We start from the raw sequence: 15,218 nt of genomic DNA, 5'->3' as shown, positions 1-15,218 counted from the left end.
CGGCAGACAGGCAGACGCGCCGGCAGCCTTGGCTGGCTGCGGGAGTGAGCGAGCGGCCTTGCTCCCCAGCCCTCGCCTACTCACTGCCTGGACAGCTTCAGGAGCCCCAGGGCGAGATGGGCTGCAGGAGGATCTTGGTACCTGATGTGGCACAGAGACCAGCCACCGCTCTGCAGAGCCGGGACACACGCGTGGTCCCTGCCACGAATGCGAGGACTCAGGAATGCGGGGACTCTGGGAGCTCCCAATGCCCTCACTCCATGCACACACGTGAGCAAGGCTCCCCAGACACACCTGGGTCAAGGACTATCGCTTAGGGGTGGGGGACCCAGCCTGGAGGTCACCCCTCAGGTGGCCAAGCCCTCTCCAAGCAGGCCCCACCTACGGCTCAGGCAACCTTGCTAGCCCCATCTTACAGGTGGACAAACTGAGCACCAGAGCTGGGACGAAGCCCAGGTGACCTGCGCTCTCAACCTCTGTGCTCTGACATGAGTGCAGGCCTCCCTGCCGGAAAACGCCATGGTTTCTTAGAGTCCTTCTCTCCTGCTTCCTCCGAACCACTGGCTGGAGGGGACCCCACAGTCCCGGGTGGTTCCGGGTGAATGACGCGGGAAACCCCTGGTGAAGAGAGAGCAGGCTGAAGTAGGGAGACCCCCAAAGTGACCGGAGAGCAGGGCTGTGACTTCTTCGTGAGGGTGAGACCCTGCAGAGAGACTTCCAGAAAGCTCTCCCATCTTTGCTCTCCTCTGACCCCCGACTCCAGCAGCCGGGTTCCCGGATGGCTCAGACTGGTCACAGTGACAGGAGTAAGCTCCTGCTGCCTTGCATGGAGACCGGAGACCGGGAATCTTCTAGAAAAAGGACTGAAAAGAGTCACTGAGACCAAAAGGGCACACGGCTGCTACTCCCTGAGGGTGCTGGCACCCAGGCACCCAAGCCCAGAGTGTGGGGGGCTTCCAGTCCCATCCCCAGCGAGGTGGGCGTGGGACCCTGACCAACAGCCAGGGGACTTATCTCAGGTAAACCCCTGCACCCCAGGACAAAGCGACTTGGTGGAAAACTCAGTCACTCTCATCGTTGATTACCCTTCGAATCACCCATCGACGCGGGGACAAGCGGGATCGTCGGAGCCAGTGCTCAGCAGACCAGCTCTGCAGGCGTTTCTCCGGGCGTGTGGACTAGCCTCACAGGGTGCAGAGGGGACCTCTTGCTGAAGTCAGCCTGTGACAGCCGTGCTCCAGGGCTGGAAGGGTGGGTAGGGATGAGCCTGAACAGAAGGCACGGAGAACTGGCCCCCAGGACCTTGGTCACAGGATGCAAAAGCTTCCCTTCCCCTCCCCAACACCGATACCTTCCTGTAACGTCACCTCCCAGTACTGGGGGCCAGGCTCCGGGTGACAGCTGCTGCAGGGCTAAGAATGGGGTTTTCAAAGATTGGTTCATTTAATTAAAAGCACAGCAGGGTAGCGCATCCTAAGCAGACAGCAGGCATTTGATGAAGGAAGGTCGGCTTCCCAGGGCCCCATCTCGTGGAAAACAGGGCAGCGTCTGAGATGAGAAGGCTGATTTTGCCTGCTAAGGAGGAGATCTGGCAAAGGATGGGAGGCCGGCGGGGGCCCAGGGGGAGAGCAGCAGGCGGTGATGTGATTCGGAACAGCTCTGTTCCCTGAAGACTCTCTAAGAACCTGGGAAGAAAAAGGGAAGGGGGAGAAGCTTTGCCGCCAAACGTGACCGCTTGCTTCCTTCCTTCCGAATCGCAACTTAGCGTTTTAATTAAGCGAGGACGTAGGCCTAGGATTTCTTGTCATCATCAGGAGTGAGTTGATGCCTCATGGCCTATGGGAGTTTTCATATTCATTATGTTGTCCTGAGATTTATTTTTTTCAAAGAGTGTTTAGGTTAGCAAATTCTCAACTTTGTGGCAAAGCATCCTTCTGACAAAGTCCAACCATCCTGCGGTGGCATTACGGCTTCTGCTACACAGTCCCCAGGGGTGGAGATCCACGCTAGCCTGCTGGTGCGATGCATCCCACTGCCGCATTCAAATTATCAGCATCGCCCCAGGCTGCTCATTTTATACACACACACACACACACACACACACGCTGTGATCATTTTAAAGCTGCAGGCCCGACTGGTGTAAAACTATTTATACAAGTTTTCCTTTTTTTTTTAAAAGACTTATTTATGTATTTGAAAGCGAGAGTTAGAGAGAGTGAGATGGGGGGGGGAGGGAGGGAGGGAGGGAGAGAGAGAGAGAGAGAGAGAGAGATTCCATCTGCTCTGCTGGTTCACTCCTTAAATGGCTACAATGGCCAGGGCTGGGCCAGGCCAAAGCCAGGAGCCTGGAATTCCATCCAGGTCTCCCATGTGGATGCTGGGGACCAAGGACTTCAGCCATCTTCCACTGCCTTCCCAGGTGCCTTAGCAGGGAGCTGGATTGGAAGTGGAGCAGCCAGGGCATGAACCAGAGTCCATATAGAATGCCCAAATCCCAGACAGTGGTTTAACCCATTGTATCGCAACACTGGTCCCCCACCCCCCATTTATGCAATTTCTGTACGTGCCTAAGTTACTCCTGGAAATAATGCTTACTATTAAAGGGCGTGAAAGGGCAATATTTTCATTTTTTTAGGTGGTGCTTTATTTCCTCTGTACCACAAGTGTTTACTAAGTGTCTACTATAGGGGCAGACCCTGCACAGGGGGAAACAAGCAGCACACCACGGACATGGTAATCTTTGTATTTTTTTTTTTTTTGACAGGCAGAGTGGACAGTGAGAGAGAGAGACAGAGAGAAAGGTCTTCCTTTGCCGTTGGTTCACCCTCCAATGGCCACCGCGGCTGGTGCGCTGCGGCCGGCGCACCGCGCTGATCCGATGGCAGGAGCCAGGTACTTCTCCTGGTCTCCCATGGGGTGCAGGGCCCAAGGACTTGGGCCATCCTCCACTGCACTCCCTGGCCACAGCAGAGAGCTGGCCTGGAAGAGGGGCAACCAGGACAGAATCCGGTGCCCCGACCGGGACTAGAACCCGGTGTGCCGGCATCGCAAGGTGGAGGATTAGCCTAGTGAGCCACGGCGCCGGCCAATCTTTGTATCTTAATGACAATTTTAATAAATCCCTAACTCCTCCCAAGCCCTTTCACCCTTACAACGCCACCACGAGACAGATACATTTATTATCCCACTTCCCTAACCAGGAGACCGAAGCGCAGGGAAGTTAGGATCCCGCAGCCCCTGGCTGGCAGAGCTGGCGTTTGAATCCAGGCTGACACGACTTGTGCGGCTGCTCCTAACGCCTGGGTGGCATCTCCTTAAGGAAGGCGGCGCTGTCTGTGAGGAAGCGTCGGCAAGCACAGCTGTGTGTACACGAGGGTCGTCAAAAAATTCACAGCAAATGCAAATCCACGACAAAACTGTGCATGGTCTTCCAACACTGTCCTTGCACAAAAGCAAGCTTATCTTCTCCTTTTATGCTTCCATGGACTTTCTTACACACACGTCCTCTCTCAGGGGGCCGTGGAAACCAGCAGGAGCAGTACCAAGCGACCAGGAGCCCTGGGAGCGGTGGTCCCGCCAGTGTGACCCCCTGTGCTCTCAAGTAGAGGAGACAAACAATGAACAGAAGGTAAACGGCGACCCAGTATAAAACCTCCAACCACCGACACAGAAATGAGATCCCTGAGGAAGACGGATCATTTTCTGAGTCGTCCCTGTCTTCAGACACTGTTGCCGACACAGCCAGGCCACGTGCAACTCTGACAGGGTCCCGGGGAGGGAGAGGCACCCAAGCTGCACACCCCTGACCTGAACATCTGAAATCTGACACTCGTTGAGCACGGCCATGAGTCTGGAGCATTTCTCATTTCAGCTTTGTGGATGAGGGGTGCCTAACTGGTACAGTGTGCGCCAATTCCCCCAAATCCAAAGAACTCTGACATCTGAAGGACTTCTGGTCCCCAGCATTTCGATCGCAGACTCCTGACTTGTACAGAGAACGGCAGGCACAGCTCTGGAGTTGGCAGGTGCATCTGCTTCATTCCAAGCCACCAGGGGGGCACGGGGTGCTCTGAGCTGGGGTCTGCACAGCCGGCTCCTCCTCCAAACGCAGGGAGTCACCCCCAACACATGCCCCCTACATCCAGCACCGATGCCTCCTCTGAAAGCAACAGCTTGGATTTGGCCACCCTGAAAGAGAGACCCTGACACGAATGACCGCAATGCCCTTTGCAAACACCAGCAAAGGGCTGGTGAACTGTGACCCCGGGGAATCCTGCGGCAAGCAGCCTGTGCGTCGGCGCTGCAGGGGGAGTCCTGACTGCTGGCCCAGACCCGCAGGCGAGGATACACAAGTGGAACTCGTAGATTGCGGCTCCAGCAGAGCACTGCCAGTCCATGGGAACCTACCCGGGGCGGGGACTCTCACGTGGGAGAACAATTCCTACCACACAGGTCCTGAGACCTAGGATCTGGGGCCCACGGGGAAAATCCCTACCATCTCTGTTTCGGGGGACTGGGTTCTCTCTTTGGAGTCCTTGATGTTGCTAATCTGAGTCAATGCCAAGGAAATGGGGGTGAGGCATAGCTGGGGCAGCAGGGCCACTTGTCCAAGGGTCCCCTCTTGCAGACCTGGGGACTTCCCACTCTGTCCCAAGAGGGCACTTGCATGGTTTCCCACCAGGAGCTGGGAGGTCTCTCTCCACTCCCAAGTGTCAACGATAAACGCATCTTTGTGGCAGTTTCTTGGAAGCAAGAGGTGCGACTTCTCCCTTCTGAAAACCCTCTTTCAGTCTCTGATGCCTGGAGTGAGGTCCCAGGCAAGAGGCAGCAACCACTCCGCAGACAGGAAGTGACCTCCCCCTGGTGGTGACCGCTGGTGTCTGCACGGCATCAGACCTGCTCAGGGCAGGGAGCCCCTAAGGGTAGCTGGACTGCTCCCGGCCTTTCTTGTCCTGGCTGGCTTTGTCGACAAAGGTCTCCCCAGTCCTGCGCCTGCTCTGAGTCCTCGTGGGTGGGATGGGAGGGGGGAAGGGCATGATCTGACATGGAATTCAGCAACACGAGAAAAAACCAGCCTGCAGCAGAGACCTGCGTTCAGGTTCCCCATCCGCTGCTATCTATCGACGCTGCCTGAGAACATCCCATAGGCCCTGAGCCCAATTCCTCCTGGGGGACAGGAATGGCAGAGTCCTAGGCCCTTCCTGCTGTGGGACGTTGAGAATCCCAGAGCAGGAACCCAGGAATCATGGGATGCCAGGGTGCTAAGTCTCCCCCACCTGCAGTGTTTATCTTACCAGGCCTAAGAGGGGATGAGGGAGGTGACGAGAAAAAGTCTGGCATGGGGGTTAAGTGCTCCGTACGTAAGCTGGGTACGCGTGATTAATTTCATGGTTACTGATTATCACCCAGACCTAAGAGCAGGGTGAGGGAGTGGGGTGGGATGGGGTGGGGTCCTGCCAACAATGTCGCTGAAATGACAGCACAAACCAGCAGCACACGCCGGGACCTGCCGCCACCCTATCGGTAAGCAAGGGCTGGATAAGATTCGGGAACGTTTCCAACAATCGACAGACTTTTTAAAAGACAGGTCATTCAAGCGTTCTGGCATGGCCAGGCTCTCTCTGGCAAACCTGTGACTGGGAACGGACAGCATCAGTCGCTCTGATGTAGGGGTCAGCTCAGAGCTGGCGCACGTAAATCCCTGAGACCAGTTAAGTACCCCGGGGTGGGTGTTGGGTGCAGTGGTTAGGACGCCGACGGTGGCATCGGAGCAGTGAGGTTCGAGGCCTGCCTCCGCTTCCTGCTAACGTGCACCCCGGGAAGACAGCAGACGGTGGCTCGAGCACTTGGGCCCCTGCCTTCCATGTGGGAAACCTGGATGGAGTCCCTGGCTCCTGGCCTTGGCCTGGCCCAGCCCCAGCTGCTGCAGGAGTTTGGGGAGTGAAGCAGTGGATGGAAGATCTCAGTCTGTCTCTCTGCCTTTCAAGTAAAATGAAAATAAATAGACAAAATTTTTTAAAAATTACAGATCCAAGGCTAAGGTGACTGAAATGTACCTCCTCTCTGGGCACCAGCCAGCAGAGGGGCCACTGCAGACCCAAGCAGGGCTGTGGTGTGGCTGGAAGGCCACGGAGTAGGGTGGAAGGGAACCAGGATTGCACTGCAGAAATTCCCTTTTGGAGCAAACTCCGACTCGGAAAAGTCTGATGGCACCTGAAGGCGCAGGGGAGCAGGCGACACACGTGGCCCTCTGGCCACACACGTGGGGAGCCAAAAATAACGCCCGGGGATTATCCAACACAACCTGCTCGTTTGCAGATGAAGTACTAACAGATCCGGGCAGGCGCACTGGCTTGCCCGAGGACATACGGCTAACTATTGATCTGTTAGGCTCCTCAGTTCTATCTATACAATGCATGCAATACCCAGAATTTTAATTGTGTGTCTTCCTTGCCGGCTTGGCGTCTGTCATTCACCAGGACCTCCCTGGCTGCCCTCTCTACACCACTCCCCCCACAACGATTACGCAGTGGGCATCATTGCTCCTGGAGCAACTCGGGAGGCTGGGGCTTGGGGAGGCTGACTTATTTGCTGGGGGTCCTGTGCTGGTCTTGCAACCAGAACGGTGCTCAGAACGTAGCTGGCACCTGATAAATATTTGCTGAGAAGAAAGAAGGAAGGGAGGAGGGGAGAATGGAAGGAAGGAAAGAAGGAGGGAAGGGAGGGAGGGAGGGAGGGAATGAGCCAGGATTCACACCCAGGCCTGCCTGGCTTCAGTGTGCAGGCACTGACTTGAAGTGAACACCAGAACGTCAGTGTGGGGTCATGGTGTCCGGCACACCAAAGTCCCTGGAGAGGAAGACAAAGAGCTGGAGCTTCCTGTGGATAAAACGCTTCCTTCACAGCTGTGCTAGGGCCGAAGCGAGGTGTGGCGGGGCTCTGGGGCCTCCGCGGGCAATGCTGTCACCCCCACCGTGGGCGGAGCAGCAGCACAGCCTTGGAGACACGGCACCAACACTTCCTGGCCGGGTGACCTGGGCCACACTGGACCTCAGCTGCCATTGCAGCAGAACAGGGCTGGCCATGGTACCTACTTCACAGGGTCCTTGGGAGAGGAAGTGACAGATGCCACACAGGTGGGATACTTAAATGCTTAAGCTAGCGCTCCACGTTAGTGAACAGAGGCTAGTTTACTATCCTTAAAATAAAGCACAGAGATTAACAAAAAATACAGAATAAATACGGATTGAACATCTGCGTTCCCCCCAAATTCACAGGCTGGGGCTCTAACCCCAGCACGGCCGGTGGGGTCTCTAAGGAAGTCATAAGGTTAAATAAGGTCATAAGGGCCAGGGCCTGCCCCAGCCAGGACTCTTGTCCTCAGAAGACACACCTGAGAGCTCGCTCCCTCCCTCCACACACGCTGAGCACACAGGGAAAATGAAGCCAGTGCAAGCCAGGAGAGGGCTCACCAAACCCTGAGCGCGCTGGCCCCCCACCTCAGCCCTCCAGCCTCCACGACAGCGAGAAAAATCCACTTCGGTTGCCTAAGCCACCACGTCTGCGGTATTGTTATGACGGCCCAGGCTGACTAATGCAGTGATAAAGTGAGACAAGCTATTATTATGTTGAGGGAAAAAATCCAAAATTAGCTACCCGAATTAAATAACATTTTTGTCTTTTAATTCTGAATCCAGGCCAAGCTGAAATCTCTCTGTGTGGTGTGCGTTACAATTGCACATGGGAATTTCGGAGTGCACCTGCTGAAATTAGCGAGGAAAGGAAAAGTACTGGCCTTCCCAGGTTACACAGGGCTTAGCTTCCTGAGCTCTTCTCTCAGAAATGGAGTAACAGCTTTTGAAAAACCAGAAACCTAATAACCCAGCCATAATCCCATGTAGGAAGTATTTGATGTTAAACTGTGGCGGCTTCGACTGTATTGTTTTACAGAGTTGAAGATGAGAAAAGAACCTCAACGCACATTTCTGAACCTGCGGTGTTCCACAAAGGAATAGAAATTTACAAAGAAAAGAGGCAGTGATCATGCTGGACCATGGGCACCTGTGAGCTGGCCCCAGGACCCCAACCCCTCCTCTGTGATCTCTTTGCCTTGAGAGGGAGGGGCCGGCACTGGGGGGTGAGGGGGGGTCACAAAGACTGTGGATCACACCCTGCTGGCTCCCAGGAACAAAGTGCCCTGCTATGGAGAGGCCACGGGGAGGCTGCCAGCCCCCAGCCAGCCGGGCGTGGAGACCGCAGGCCCAGCAATGCCCCCAGCGCAGCCTCCAGCCGAGACGGCAGCCGGTGCTCTACCACAGCCACAGGACGCTTAGAGGCACAGGTGCCAGGCTCGGCTGGCCTGGAACTCCTGCCCGCGGATGCCAGGAGGGCTGTCGGGCTGCGGCACAGCAGTAGGTGACCAACACACTCAGCCACACGCTGTAGGTGTATCACATCCCCGTCAGGCATCTGAAGACCATCCTCAGACGGAAGGTGCTATTAGCAGGCCCGTGTCACAGGCAGAGAAACTGAGGCAGGGGTCGGGTGAGTAGCAACTCGGGGTCACACTGCCAAAGCGGCAAAGGTACAAGGGTACTTCAGAAAGTTCATGGGAAAATGAGATTAAAAGTTAGGCTCATCTTGGCACACACACACACACACAAAAAGGTGAAAGTCATGCATAGTTTTTTTCACAATGTGCATTTTCCATGAAATTTTCGCAGGCCCTGTACAAGCTGAAGACGCTCGCTCCTAACCAGTCTGCTGCACTGCCTCCTCACCGGGGAATGTACGTACATCAAGCACAGTGAACCTTTACAGGGAAAAACACAGAAAACACCAGGCCCAACGAAAGCAAAGGCAGAGGAGTTCTGCAGCGACAGGAACCACGGCCCAGCCACCCCCAGCCTTGCCAGTGTCAACGTGTCAGATGCGGCGCTCGGGATTCTGCTGCTGCTTCACTCTGACACCTGCACCTGTTCCCCAGGACAGGCGGAAGGGCCCTCTGTCTTCCTAAGGCCGCAGGATAGCCTCTCAGTGCTCAGAAACACGGCTATCTGTCGCACCTCTGTCTGTGCAGTGGCTGGCATTTACAATGGGAAAATGCTCTCACAACCCAAGTGCCTTTCAATGGACTGGCATCCCACTGTCCCCCAGTCCTTGAGATGGGCCCTAATGACTGTGCCCAGAACGTGAGCACACGCACACACACACACACACACGCATGTACACACACCTACCTACACACGCGCGCACACACACGCTGCAGGCAGTCAGCATTGCCGCAGGGAAGCGGTGTGGCCCCTCAGTGAGGCTCTGGAGAAAGGGGGCTCGTGTGTCGGGTTACATTTTCTAAAAGCAAAGGGACAAAGCGTGCAGCCTGCAATACACACACTGATCCGCAGCCTCCGCCCCAGCTCTCTGCTCTACCCTAAGCCTACTTCGGCCTTTGGGTCCTTTCTGCCCTTGCCCCAAGGCTTGCAAAGGCTGCACTTGCAGGTGGTGACGGGTGAAGCCATGGACGCTCAGGGCAAGTGCGCTGAGCAATGTGTGGTAGCGGCAGATGGAGGCCAGAGGGGCCCAAATACTTGCTAGAGAGTAGACGCTGAGGAGAAAAGAAACTATGAATGAAAACAACAGCAGAAAACCCCAAACCCACTGACTGAAGCCAGAAATTCTAAAATTAGGGAAATAGCAGAGAACCTCTAAAACAAACATTGCACATATGTAACATGTAATTTTAAAAAATACAACATGCTGAACATTCTCAAACGTTTAATCCACTGTGCTGGAGCTAAGACAATGCAAGAGGGAATGGTATCCATGATGTGCATCCGAGAAACGGCGTGCCAGCCCCTCACACCAGGGTGGCAGAACCCCACTGTCACTCTCCCGTGAGGACATCACAGTTCACGGCATGCCGCATGGACTGACTTGGATCCGGGACGGGCGGAAGTGCAGCCTGGGCCCACAGCCTGCGGGGCAGAAGCCCTGAGCTGCCGCTGGGCCTCCCCGGGGGGCTCAGAAACCTTCCAGTCCCCAGATCACCACTGAATGATGTGCACCATGGGGCGCGCGAGCACGGGAGACCAGGGGCGCCATCTGCCACCTGGGTAATGGGGCGGGTGTTAGAGCGCCCGGTCTGATCTCCCCTGTCACTGGCAGCAATCCTGCACGCGGGCTGTGAGGGCAAACCAACACTGCAGGAGCAGCCCGACTCCCACGCAGGCTCAAGGGGATGGAGGCACTGGGAGGACCCGTTGTCCCCCAGACGCGGAATCCAACGGCCAGTGATCCAGTTGCCCTTTCAAGAATGTCAAAGGATGTCACCTACACTCCGAATGCCAATTGGAGTATCTGGCCGTTAAAAGAAGGTCCCCCAAGTACCCATCACACATCTCCAGTGGGCGTTCCGTTAGAGAAAGCTGATTCACTAGTTAATTCTATGGTTTGCTGGCTTACCATTCAGGCAAAGCTCTCTCCACCAAATGCGCGCTCACGTTTCAGATGGCTGCAGAAAGCGCGCTCGTCTCCATTGTTGAATAGGGCCCTATTTACAGAATGTCATTTGCAAACTCTGAAATTCCTGGTTAGATTGGTAAGGACGGAATCAATTCCTACTCCGGGGAAGTGACTAACGGTTGCCAGCACTGTGTAATTACTCAGTGGGTGCTGAGTGGGTCAGAGCACCAACGGGGGGAAAAAACACCAGAATGGAATGCACTGAGCAAATATAGACACAAACAAAAATAAGCCTGTTCTGCTATGAGTTGTAATTCATTTGTAATGGAGCAAATTTCTCCAATGCTGCTATTTTAAGATAAATGACACAGTTTCGGTGACTTTCTAGATACGTCTACTTCACATTTTCATTATAAATTATCTACCCCACTGATGATAACCTGGCCAACACAAACGGTCATGAAACAGCTACCAACGACAATCCCCAAAGGAACAGGCACTCAGGTCAGTCACTCTTTCCATTAGGAGGAAGTTAGGGCATTATGTGAACATTTGTAGGGAGTTTCGCCACAGCCTCTTCTCTGCACAGGCACTCCAGGGAGGCCTCCCACAGACTGGCCTAGGAGAGGGCTTGGCCAGCTCGCCAGGACTTTTTATTTTTAACTGACACATGGTAAGTGTGCCTATTTATGGGGTACACTGTGACACTTCAATCCACGTGTGCACGGGTAAGGACCAGCCCAGGGTAACTGGTATACCTGTCATCTCAGTAACGGATCATGTCTGTGTTGGGACCACCGGGACTCTGTGAATGAATGATCTTGTTACTGAAGGGCAGACGCCACCAAGCTAGGCAGTCAGCCTTAGGGAGAGGTTGTCTTTAAAGTAACAAAGTGGGGGGCCGGCACTGTGGCACAGCAGGTAAGGCCGCTGCCTACAGGGCCGACCTCCCATATGGGCACTGGTTTGAGTCCCGGCTGCTCCTCTGACGATCCAGCTCTCTGCCATGGCCTGGGAAAGTACTAGAAGATGGCCCAAGTGCTTAGGCCCCTGCACCCATGTGGGAGACCAGGAAGAGGCTCCTGGCTTTGGATTGGCCCAGCTCTGGCCGTTGCAGCCATCTGGGGAATAGAGCAGCCAATGGAGGACCTCTCTGTCTGCCTCTGCCTCTCTGTAATTCTGCCTTTCAAATAAATAAATAAAATCTCTAAAGAAATAAAGAAACAAAGCTAACTTCCGGGGACGCAGTGCCACCGATATCCCAGCCTGGCCAAGGACGTCGGATCTCACTGTCATCATCTTATAGCCACCGCTCCCAACAAAAATAAATAAATAAAACAATAAAGTGGGCAGGCTGGCACACAGCAGCCACCTCTCTACCCCAGAGAGGGCTGTAGCTAAACGAGTGCCCTCACACTGGCTAGAAGGCTGGCCCAGGCGGGCTGAGATTCAGCTCCCAGGCTGACAAAACCACCCGCGTTGTGGGACGGGAATCCCTTAGCCCAGGGCAGCTTTGCGTCTTCCCCCACTGCACATCTCACGGGACCTCTGCAGCTTCCCTGCCTCCCCTGGACTAAGGAAGCCGTCTCCCAGCCAGCTCCCCTGCCTCCTTTCCTGCCCACCCACCTGCTCCCTGCAGGCCAGCTCTGCTACTGGAATGACCTCCGTGCCACACTCCTGCCTGTGTGTCCCCTGTCCCCACACTCTCAAGGGCCATTGCCTGCCCCTGTCCAGCCCTGGAAGGCTGGCCTCACCCAGGGACCTCCTTGCTTGAGCTTCCCAGCCCTCTGACTTGGGCCGAGCTCTGCCAACAGGAGCGGAGGGCTGGGGCGTTTGTCCCCTGCCTGCTCCTGCCTTCCCACCTCAACTCCACCCCTCGTGCCTACACTGCCAGGCACTTTCTCCCGGTCGATTCTTGCTTCCGGCTGCTGCTCGTGGCTGTAGACTGCACCTCCCTGGGGGTTCCCTCAGGCCTGCCCCAGTCTACCAGCTCCTGAACCACCTCTCTGGGCTCCGAGCTCTGCGTTGTCCCTGTCCGGAGCTGACCGCCCTTGTCACTCTGTCACGTGACGGGGTTTCCTGTTCACCACTGCACCTCTCCCAGCCGGAAGGCGCCTTCCTGTGGTCTGTCTCCCCACCCACCAAAATCTATTACATTCCCCACTCCTTCCTGTGGGCCTAACTCAGTGCCTGGACCTCAGCCGTCAATCAAGCCGGTGGACGAATGAGCACCCGGTTATCTGAGGGGGTCCTCCAGGAAACCGAAGCCTCCCCAGACGCCCCCGGACCACCATTCCCAGCTCGCCGGCCATGTGAGTCTTCCACCACCTTCGGAGAGATTCCGTATGCTGGTGCTTATGGTCTGTTTCTCCCAACACAAATGAACGCTGCTTCGTTCACTGCTGAACCGTCAGCGACACGGCGGGACCTGGCTCACAGCACAGCCTCACCACACACCTGTTAAGCCGGCACGGTTTCACACAAGGCAAATTCAGGGTGGATCGCCACACCTGGAAGAACGCGAGCGGCGCCAGGTGTGCAGGCAAGCAAGCTCCGTCTCAGCGCTCGGAGCTGGCTCCTGCAGACAGCCTGGGGCCCCTAAGGCAGACGCCTCCACGGGTTTGGGACGGTGGGGGAGACCCTGAGGGTCCTGCCCGCTAGTGCCCAGAAACTTCCCCGAGCCCGCGGCCCCGTGCGAATGCCGGGCGTCAAAGGGATTGCAAACAGTGGCGACTTGGGCGCACCCCTAACTCCCTGCTCCACGGCGGTGCGCCTCCTGGCTGCAGCCTGCAAGTTCATAGACAGCATTCGGGGCCCCACAGCCCAGCACCGAAAACGCTGCTTTGGGGAAGTTGGGGGTGCGGCGGCGGGGAGCGGGGCGGGGGGGCGGGGAGACAGCAGCTCTCAGAGACTGGCTTCATGCTGCGACGCCTACATCGCCCAAATTTCATTCTGCACAATGATTGCAGCTTTGGAATAAATTCCTCCTCCCCACGGCCATCCATTACTCATCCCTGTCCCCTCAGCCTCCCAAGTGTCAAAAAAAAATTAGCCGGTGCGGATGGGGGCGGGAGGATCCACTCCCCTAGGGCATCAGGTCCCTCCTTCCAGGGACCTCCCCGCAGGCCTGGAGAGCCGGCCCCGTCCGTTCTCGACCCAAGCTGGCCGCGCAGTCGCACGGCAAACAGCCGTCGCCGGTCCGCGCCCAGCACAGGCAGACCGTCGACCCCCCAGGATCTGGCGCCTGGGGTCCCCCCCAACCCCATTACCATCCCAGGCGCAGGGGCTTCGCTGGGAAGCGGGGTGGATCCCGGGTCACGGGCCGCTCCGGAGAGCCGTGCGCGCCCCGCAGGTGCTCCCGGAGCGCGGACCCCGGGCGCAGCCTCCACCGACCGACCCCTGCCCCCTGAGGAGGGGTCGCCTCGCCGCGCCGCCGCCGGCTCCCGCAACAGGTGTCTGCCCCTCCGCCCGACGGCCTCACCCGGCACAGGCCGTCCACGAACACGCGCGGGTCCAGGTGGCAGGCGATGGTGGCGCTGGGCAGGTCCTGCAGGTCCACCTCCTCCATCTCGCAGTCGATGAAGCTCCAGTCGCCGCCGCCCTCGTCGCTCTCGGCGGCCGCCGAGAAGGGCGCGAAGGGCCGCAGCGTCACCCCGGGCTGCGCCCGCGCCTCGGCCGCCTCCGCCGCCACCCCAAGCCGGGGCCCGGCCAAGCCGTCCTCCATCCCCGCGCTCGCGCCCGCGCGCCCCCGTGCGCCCTCCCGTCCGCGCCGCGGCCGCCGGCTCGGCGGTTAACCCCCTCTGGGCCGCGCGGCTGCCCGCGCCAGGCGGTCTCCACGGCTCCCGGAGACGCGGCCTCGCCGCGCCCGCCCCGCCCGCCTCCGTCCCGCGCGGGAGGGGCCGAAACTCCGCGCAGCGCCCCCCGCCCGTCCAGCCCCGGAGGCGGGGCTGCGGCAGATTTAGCCCTGGTCCCTTTAAGGCCCATCCCCAGCTTCGTCATTCTTCCCCGCCCCTCCCGGAGAGGAGGCCAATAAAGAAACAGGATTCTCTTCACGTGGTCCCCGTTCTGCCGCCCGAAGCCTGAAGCCTCGCAGCCGCCATGTTGGTTAGGGGCAAAGGCCTCTTCAGCCAGTTCCGCTTTTCTGACAGCTGGTACCTGCTGTAGGGCGCCAGGCAGGGTCTTGGGCTCTGGGCCTCTGGGGCCCTTGGGATGATAGCTGGGGAGGCAAATCTTCCGTGGTTCCCGGGCAGTGACGTTTGGAGAGACAGGGGCCCACCGTGGGAGGATTTAAGCGAGATAGTCCTGGTTATGGCTGTCACTGCGGCCATTGGCAAGCGATGAGATGCTTACCGGATGTTATCCCGTGCAGTCGCAACAAGGGCTGAGCTGGACCACGATGTCAATAACTTACAGTTCAGCTTCTTAGTCATTGTCCAAAATGTGTATAATTGGAAGTCATTTGCCGACGTACGTGTTCTGTACAACAAGAGATAAGGAAAGAAGCGAGACCTTAGTCTTACCCTTTGAGGGGTTCACCGAGGGGAGCCGAGAACCTCACATGAGCGCCCACGAGTATCCTTCTCTTCCGGCCAGGCTACTCGCTCGCAGTGAAGGACGTTGGGACACAGTACAAACGCGGGCCTGGATTTTAGCTTTGTTGCTCGTTACTTGGACAGATACCCTGCCTCTCAGAATCCTCATTTTAAAAAATAAAAAGGTCAAGGATGCTAAGAATCCAGCCAATGCCCGATAAATGA

General features: G+C 57.0%; 1 protein-coding gene across 1 annotated transcript in view; it reads right to left on the bottom strand.

Moving 5' to 3' along the window:
* RCAN1 (regulator of calcineurin 1) overlaps positions 1–14,309 on the bottom strand; it is an 83,573-nt gene extending 69,264 nt beyond the window's left edge. Inside the window, exon 1 of the mRNA XM_051833615.3 lies at positions 13,943–14,309. Coding sequence (XP_051689575.1) covers positions 13,943–14,185 — 243 coding nt within the window. The 5' untranslated portion in view covers positions 14,186–14,309. The remainder of the gene's footprint in view (positions 1–13,942) is intronic.
* Between the last annotated feature and the right edge of the window lie 909 nt (positions 14,310–15,218).

This window comes from Oryctolagus cuniculus, chromosome 4 (assembly GCF_051225735.1).
Source record: "Oryctolagus cuniculus isolate XC-2025 breed Fujian yellow rabbit chromosome 4, ASM5122573v1, whole genome shotgun sequence".
Classification (NCBI taxonomy): domain Eukaryota; kingdom Metazoa; phylum Chordata; class Mammalia; order Lagomorpha; family Leporidae; genus Oryctolagus; species Oryctolagus cuniculus.
The sequence above is the reverse complement of the archived record's forward strand: the minus strand, read 5'-3'. Positions and strand labels throughout refer to the sequence as shown.